The sequence below is a fragment of the Ptychodera flava genome, chromosome 3 (assembly GCF_041260155.1).
Source record: "Ptychodera flava strain L36383 chromosome 3, AS_Pfla_20210202, whole genome shotgun sequence".
Taxonomy (NCBI): domain Eukaryota; kingdom Metazoa; phylum Hemichordata; class Enteropneusta; family Ptychoderidae; genus Ptychodera; species Ptychodera flava.
This window is the reverse complement of record NC_091930.1, coordinates 41,030,079-41,038,624: the sequence shown is the minus strand read 5'-3', so window position 1 is coordinate 41,038,624 and position 8,546 is coordinate 41,030,079. Positions and strand designations below refer to the sequence as shown.

General features: G+C 38.0%; 1 protein-coding gene across 1 annotated transcript; it reads right to left on the bottom strand.

Moving 5' to 3' along the window:
- Window positions 1-2,249: 2,249 nt before the first annotated feature.
- On the bottom strand, window positions 2,250-7,803 carry LOC139126539 (uncharacterized). The gene is made up of 3 exons (XM_070692596.1): window positions 7,743-7,803; window positions 5,200-5,277; window positions 2,250-3,557 (listed from the first exon to the last, which is right to left on the bottom strand). The coding sequence occupies exons 1-3, from the start codon at window positions 7,786-7,788 to the stop codon at window positions 3,046-3,048; spliced, it is 636 nt and encodes a 211-aa protein (XP_070548697.1). The 5' UTR covers window positions 7,789-7,803; the 3' UTR covers window positions 2,250-3,045.
- Between the last annotated feature and the right edge of the window lie 743 nt (window positions 7,804-8,546).

The window sequence follows — 8,546 nt, the reverse complement described above, 5'->3', positions numbered from 1 at the left end:
TTGCTACTATTTTGACATGATGCATCTAGATATCGGACATGCAATAAATTATTTGTAAACAAGAAGGTCGTAAAGGTGCAGTTCAAAAGACCTCACCCCCCATCGATCCTATCAATTAACGGTCATATTTAGTGAGGTGATGTTTATATTACTACGAAGGTCTTGATCACTCAACGTAATCTATGTTCACTTTACCTCGACAAGGCTCTGGACAAGTACATTTTTGCATTCATTTAATGTAAGATCGTTGAGAATTTGATTAACATTACTTGTGAACGTGGAAGTTGGCAGAAATTTTCACTCGATTTTACTACATTTGTAATTGACAGTGGAGATTTTACAATATTATACAACATTAAACCCATGCATTTACACCGATCGCGTTGAGAGAGTAGTTTCGAATGAATAGCGATGAGGCTACATGTCTGCTCGATCTACATGCTCTTTCGATCGACAGATTAAAATTCTTTTATGTTGAACATAAATTTTACACATAATTTTTAATAATAGCGAAGTCAGTGTTGTGCACCTATCAAAGATTAGTGTGCCACATTTCGTAAAGCGTGCGTAAGACAATCCGATCAGTAATAGCAGTAACAGAAAAAAAAGATTTTGTTTATAATCCCCGCACACGTCGATTAAGACTTGCTGTTTTGTCCTTTTTTCTTTATTGTTCACTTGAAAAATGATATGTAAATATATTACAGCGTGTTAGTCAGGGCAAAAAATGTTACATTTCAAGTAGGGACAGTATCATCGGTACCATCATCACACCGGACGTAAGGCAGGGTTGCATGTTAACATTTTGTAATGTCAGAAGATTGAACTTATGAGCTCAATAAAATGCTGAAGAAACAATGAAAACAGTTTTCGCGGCATGTTCACCGACCTTGAATTTGATGCTAGAAAGGCATTCCAAAATAATGAGGTAATTGACTATGTATAAGGCTCACCAAACAGTTTACTGTAATGTGCAGTGAAAGTATTGTCTTTGGGTTAAACACGTTCGAAATTTCTCTCTGCGTTTCGCTGCTGTTTAAGTAGCACCTTTTATCGTAAAGTTACCCTTTTAAAATGTGGACACAAGTATTTATGAACTTGTGAGTCAGGTACTGCTAAACAAACTTCAAATGTGTCAAAACTCAACACTCCGTAAGGTTTTACGAATATTGCCATTTGTGGCCTTGAAGGTGGTAGTTAGGTACAGAAAAGAAATATGGTGAACAGATCATCAAGGAACAAATTTATGAAGGGGTTAGGAAGGGCAATGAACAGGTATTGACTGTTTTATTTGAAAAACTATAGAGAGATAGCGAGGGTAAGGTATAGGCAAACACACGACACAGGTATGACTTGTATAATGAAAAAGGTTTAATATGTTACATTAATTGATTACAACTCCTGGATAGCTTGCGATACCCTGTGGTGGTACAACGTCCGCAATAGCTAAGCCTACCCTAAACAATAAACCTCGTGACTGGTCATGGTGACGTCACTGATGCAAAAATACAGCTTCATTGAAGGCAAGAAAATGATGAAAAGGATGTCGACACACTAATCGGTATAGGTATCTGAAATAATAATGAAGTTCTTGTTTACAGATAAAAATGTACAAAAACATTACGTTGGTTGTCTCATTCTCAGTAAGATTTTAATTTGAAATGTTTCTTATCAAATTTGCATCGGTACATTATGAACATACAATACTGGTATTAGAGAATTACTTATTTATGGTAGAATGAAATTCTCTATTTATGAATGCTCATATATATCCCAAATGGATATCAACTATTCATCTGTAATGATTCATTTTACTAATCCTTTCAACAGACAAATAAATGTTACACTTGCAAACCTTAAAGATATGTTAAATGTGCTTTCATTCCTTATTTTAACAATAAACGAACTGCACAGTACTTGGGCCGAACAGAAAGCGGCCTTGACGACATTGACTAAAATTGAACCGAACGTATACATTCTGGGTGATTTAATTTGATGTAAATCGTCAGGTTTGCATTTTAGTCACATACAATTTATTAATTTGCAGACATGAAAGTTATTCCACAATAATACAATTGAAAGAACTACAACTTAATTCACATACAATCAAACACGAAAGTGACATTAACATTTGCTTTTCGGACTGCAGAAACGGTAACAAGCTGTCTTGTTTTCCATTTATGTAGAACTGTAGGTTCAATCTTACGTGAAATTTTTAACTCGTATAAAGACAAATACGTTTTACTTTATCGTAGTTAAAGATTGCCTAATATTGCAGTTGACTGCCGGAAGGTAGTCAGGAAAGGACTTGACCGATAATTCAACACTTTGGAATTTCAAATGTAACAAATTGATATTGAATGGATGATTCTTATGACACTCCCTTATGCATTATGCTTCAGGTTGCTAAGAGGGACAATAGTCTTAACGTTTGCTCAAATATTCATTATTTGTCTGAAAGAAAACAAGCATATTTTTGTCTTCCTCCGTTTGTACGCTTTAATACAATGCAGCACAATTTAGCCTTTTGATCATGAACAATAAGCGATATACGTGGAACGCACTTTAATTCAAATAGGTAACATAGACTGCATTGCACGCATAAAGGCTGTTGAAAACTAAATATTCAGAGAGTAGAACAAGAAACTGTATCTTATAACAGAACATACACATCAGAAAATGCATCACAACAATACAGCATTATAATAGAGCTTTAATGCTTGAAGAATACTCGGATTTGGTTCACAGGTCGAGCAATGTCACCGAACATCGAAACGGCGATTATGTCGCCAGCCCCGTTGACTGCAATGTCCATAGGATTTTCTAAGTCGCCATGGAATAAGTGGCAGATAAACTTCCCATGGGATCCCAGTTTCACAATTCGGTTGTTCAGCTTATCACAGATGTAAATATTTCCACATGCATCTACATCCATGCCTAGTGGATACCTAACCTCACCTTTGCCTGTACCTTCACTACAATAGGCGGTCACAAAACTCAAATCAGAATCAAAGACCTTTATGTTATGCTTTTTGACATCTGACACTAAGACACGGTTATTTGTTGCAACAACAGAATAGGGGTACCCCAGTTGTGCGTCATCAGAGATCCCACCTTTGCACCTTGTAATGAGTCTCCCTCCCCGGTGTATTTGAGTACACTGTTCCCCTTCTGGTCAGTGACCAAAGCATGACCAGCCAATATCGCGATGCCATAAACCAAAATGTCTTTACTGTTAGCAATAAGCTGAATGACTTTGTAACGCTTGTCACAAATAATAATTTGGTTGTTACCGATATCAGTTATGTGGTAGTTTTCATTGTATATGGCTACGGCCCATGGCTGAAATGCTTTTGGAAACGTGTCTCGATCATCAAATCGTATTTCATCCACCCACTTGCAGTGTTTATCCAGAACCTGGATACGGTTGTTATCTGTGTCACAGATGAGAAGTTGATCATGGTGCCATCGAAGTCCATGTGGATTATTGAAGAGTCCTCGCTCCTTTCCAGATTCCTGCTGACCCAAAATTCGAACGTACCATTGTTGATTAACACCTATAAAATTCAAAGTATAATTGAAAATAAATGTAGCATCACATGAAATTCAACTCGTCTTTTCTCTATACATTATGTAAATAAATTAAAGAACGTTATAAAATACCATTTTAGGGGAAAACATCCCGAGGGTACTGCTATAGGAAGGTGTACGGGTATGCGCCGCCCGAAGCGGTCACTTTTTCACGAAAAAATCCAAAGTATGGGTCGATAACAAAACACAAATGTCCCAAGCTTTAAGAAAACCTTCAGATACAACGAAATAAAGGTGAAAATCCTTAAATTTGTCAAGCAAATATCTGATAATGGTGTCGTATTTTTGGAATATACATGGTTAGATATTTTCAACTTCGGTGGCACACCCTGTATGAAAATATCAGGAGTACACCCCCCCCACCACCACCCCCCCCCCCACACACACACACACACACAACCGGGAAATATATCATGTGCAAAATAAAGAATGTCTACCGAATTGTAGCCGCCAGTTTTAGTTTTTAAAAAAGTTTGTCATCGTATGTTTTGTCACTCCTTTGAAACAGTCTTATTGGTTGAGATTCACGATGTTCCCCTATCTATAACATCGACGATGTTATCGAGTTTAAATGGGGTAGTTATGTCGTGAATTGATCATACAGCGTATGGTTGTTCGGTTCTTGTATATCATTACGAGTTATGTTACTGTAAATAATTGTGCTTGCACAGCTTAACTTTTATTTTCCTACAACTTCGACGGCGGCGGGCTCTGGACTACAATGATCGCGGCAGTGGACTCAGGGTTACGAATGAGTCAGCTCGTTAAGTCCGGCTACCCAGAGCACTATGCACCAGGACGGCGACCCTTGACACAAAACATCACAGCCCTCGGCTGCTGTCGATGGTATATATATTGATGCCTGAATTTCAAAGCTATTTTAATGACTTTATTACTCTATCACCGCCAAATCTTTATTATGGTTAAAACTATTGAAGCTTGGACCATCACGTTTGTTGACGCCGCACTCACAAGCGTTGTGGGCTAGCAGTGACCCTATGCGGTCAAGAAGTTCACTCTTGACATAATCATTCTGAAGTTAAATAATTGCCCATGATAGCAAGGACAAGTTCAAGATATGTTTCCCGCCCAAAGGATTGTGCTCATAACGGAAATATTGATGATGCCTCAGCCGAAAGAAAGGATGTCATCAATATTACGGTCAGGAGCACCAGGCCAAGTGCAGGCAACAAATCGTGATCGCTATGATACAATCCCACAGTGTTGCGGAACTCGTTCCACGACACTCATAGTTGTCCAGCTTTATCTAGGAGAACATGTTGTTTAACAAGTAAGTATACTTCTGTTATTTGTCATTGCCTGAGTTATTTGTTTTTAGCTATAAAAAGTAATTTTACTTGCGCTCAGAGATTTGATTATCATACGTTCGCCATTTACAATGCGATGAACTTGTATTTCATCTTGTCCCGATGTTTGCCCATGTCCGATAAACGCCTGTCGCTTATCACTCCAGTTTGTTTGCTATAATGTGCGCTTCTGTATTGATATTGCGGTAAGCGATGACGTCTACTATCTTCTACGACTTTGCGATATAAAAAATAATCGTTTTATATGCATGGATACAAAATTATATAAATATTGACTTACCATAGCCGATGAGTTGCTGTACAAATCGCTTCAACTGGACTAAAGTTCTCCTGATATTCATATTTCCTTCGGTAAATACTGCATTAAAGAAAGAAAGCTGATGAATGCTTATCTATATCATCATCGATGTCCATTGATTTATTATGTTTGTCGTTTGAAAGCGTTACATATGTACATTGCTGAAATTTCTTTCATAACAGTGTGATTCGATAATACGTTGTTTGTGTTCGTCCCAGAAGACAAACTGCACTTATCAAATTACTGAGGGTCAACTGCAGTAACTTCTTTCTTTGAAAATTAGTAAGGCATAAACAATAAAAGCGAAGTTATAACAAATTTACTGCCACTAACTACGTTTATAATGATATATATCAACTGCAGGAAAGTTTTAAGGCGTTCATTCCTAGTCAGATGCAGCATATGCACGCCAAATTTCAGATGATATCTCTGTCTCCGCCCAATTCTCATGATTCATGGCAGAAGTTATGCACAGATTACAAAGACAGCAGTGTCATTGAACTTAACCACTGGGTATTTTTCTCAAGCATATATGAACTAATTTATACGGCGTAGACAACGTCACTTTCCTTTATATAATCGCGAGAACTTGAACACAACGTTCGAATACAAGTCGCCTTTCCTACGAAACCAAAGCTTCCATATTATAACGGGAAAGCAATGTAATTTGCAACGATTTTTTTTCAGCAAAATAATTAGATATTATTCCCTAATATTTTTCTTCGTTTAGCGAAGGTAATACGAGTAACGTAATGACCGTGTCACCACGAGTAATAGACGAGTGGTGACACGGTCATTACGTCACACGAATTCGTTATTTTTTGACAAGTAAGAGAAGTTTTCCATGATGATTCCGCAATAAACTTTTGAACTACTTTAGAAATAATATCAATACACCGTTCGCAAGTTGTCATTCATTTCCAGTCGTCCGTCGCTTGATCGAGGAACACGGCGTTCACGTTCGTTCGTGTATGGAGCAAATGCCAGTCGACCTCTCTGTCTACTTGTACCTTCCGCAAAGTTATACACTATTTCAAAGATAGCATAGGCCTAGAAATTTACCTCAGACGAAGATATGCTATTTTTGGGAACAAAAATCGACTGAATCTCGATGGCGTGAACTCAGTAAACCTCGCGCCACCCTGGTTGCAATGCTTACGGAACCCACGGTAACGCGACCAGCTTCGAGTTCGTTGTTTCCGCAAATTATTCACGCAATTCCTTCGGAATATACAGGCGGTACACTCTTGTGTTTACATTGTTCGGATTATTATTGTCGTAGTCTGTGAAAATATCGATTTCATTGCATGACTTTTGGAGGCCTGGACACCGCACCTGACCCCTTGTTGCAGTGGAAACCGTATGTCTGCCGCATGAAAGTACACAGTGTACACAGTGTGTTGAAAGTTCAGGCGTCGGTGGGGTCTATACGGATACGAACCGCCATGAATATTGGCGACAAAACTAAAACACGAGGACTCAAAAAATTGCTAAGTTGATGTATTTTGTCATACTCCAATAATCGTGATTAATGTTTACGATATTTTCACGTCAGACACATTTTGAACGTGGGAGAATACCGGCCAACAGTTTGTTGTTTACTTTGACAAATACACCGAAGATCGACGCAAAAAAAGATCCGACCCACCGAAATTGATGACAGAGACGCGGGTTGACGTGACGTAGAACGACAAGAGAATAAATCCCGCATTTTTTGTTCGGAGACGACAAACTTGCCCTGTGCGTGTGATAATTATATATAATCCCGTGGTATTTTTCTCTGCTTGACGTCATCGTATTCGGTCACGTGAACGTGTCAATCATTGTCTCGCGCTGTGCCGATGCCAAGGCAAGTCAGCCATCGGCGGACATAGCTTTCACCGTGCTAGCGACGGATAGCCATAGTATTCAGAGTTATTTAAAATAGTTACAAATAGATTTATGAAGTAAATGCAACGACACGATCGAAACACCAATTCTCATTCTCAGAGATTCCGTGGCTTTTCAAAATATGACACAAGTTTACGACCGTGGCGAGCGCGGAGATTCCGTTCGATGACACACAGAGTGTACCTCATTTTTTATCCGTCCTGTTCTATGTCACACAGGTGGGAATTCGGGCCAGTTCATGTGATAATCCTTAATATCTAATAAAACAGAAATGTTCGACCCATTTTTGGTGGGTTATATTTGCCGTACTCTGTGACAATATGCATTCAGTTTGCAAGTTGGTGTGGATGCTATCCCTGATGCCTTGGGTAATAAGTGTCCATTCTAGGTGATTGCAGTTTGACACAAGAATCTCCCTGTTTAGCGACAGAAGGAAAACCCAAACATTCGTAATTTGCTAAGCGCAATAACTACGTTTGATTTTGCCAGATAACGATTATCTTAGTTTCAAATTTACAATCACTTGAAAAATGTTTGGAGTCGATAAATGAGTGCCTGCACATATATTACAAAGGTTATACGAAAGCTAGTTCCTGATTACTTAACAAAGGTGGTGACGATTCCCAGTCCCTTACCTTCTATAGAGGGTATTTTTTCTTCGGTAACAATTGCTTGTTTCATATTGTCATCCAATTCTTCGGGCTGGGTAAAACAAAAGCGATTCAAAAATCACAATAAATGAAACATTTTATGATGATGCCAGTGTTTAACAAAGCGATTGTTTGTTTCTGTCCATGTATGTACTTTTTATTACTGAATGGAGGAAAATTACTAAATGGAATGCATGCATTGAAGATACATAATCGAAGCTCCTTCCAAAATTAAAGTTATGAAAACCGAAATAATCTAATAAAACTATGATGCAAATTGTATATTATGAGAAAGCAATTTGAATTTTGTTTCATATTGATGTGAAACGCTTAAACTACGGAAGGACGATCTTCTCTCAAGTAATATGTTATATCAGAAAAATAAAAAGTAGCAATGAAAGATTGATCCCTAAATTTTGTAATAGGTCTCCCATTTGAACACACTATAAGTCGCTCCTTTGTCACGTTATGAGGCAAACAACGCTAGTAAGATACTTTGAGTTGATATTATGTGTAATAGTTAAATTATCACAGACATATAACACTAGGTCAAAATTCGTAATGCATAGTCAATTGTTATTAACATAGGCACAAAACAGCGCAGAACAGACAGTGAAGAACTGGTGCACACAACAGAGTCAATTCATGAAAAAAGATATATGAACCTCTGGCCAAAAGACCAAGAAGTCATATCAGGTGTTTCAGAAATAGCGAGCGCATCATGCCCAACGTGTGACACCCGCCATATATCAATCTGTAAGTAAATATATAGTGGTCACTAACTGAAGA

What these genes read in the sequence shown, in the direction of transcription:
- LOC139126539 (XM_070692596.1), bottom strand. Translation starts at nt 7,788, where the DNA reads ATGAAACAAGCAATTGTTACCGAAGAAAAAATACCCTCTATAGAAG. An exon ending in AAAAATACCCTCTATAGAAG is followed by an intron (nt 5,278 to 7,742) that starts GTAAGGGACTGG and finishes TCTTTAATGCAG; the next exon opens with TATTTACCGAAGGAAATATG. An exon ending in ACAGCAACTCATCGGCTATG is followed by an intron (nt 3,558 to 5,199) that starts GTAAGTCAATAT and finishes TGAATTTTATAG; the next exon opens with GTGTTAATCAACAATGGTAC.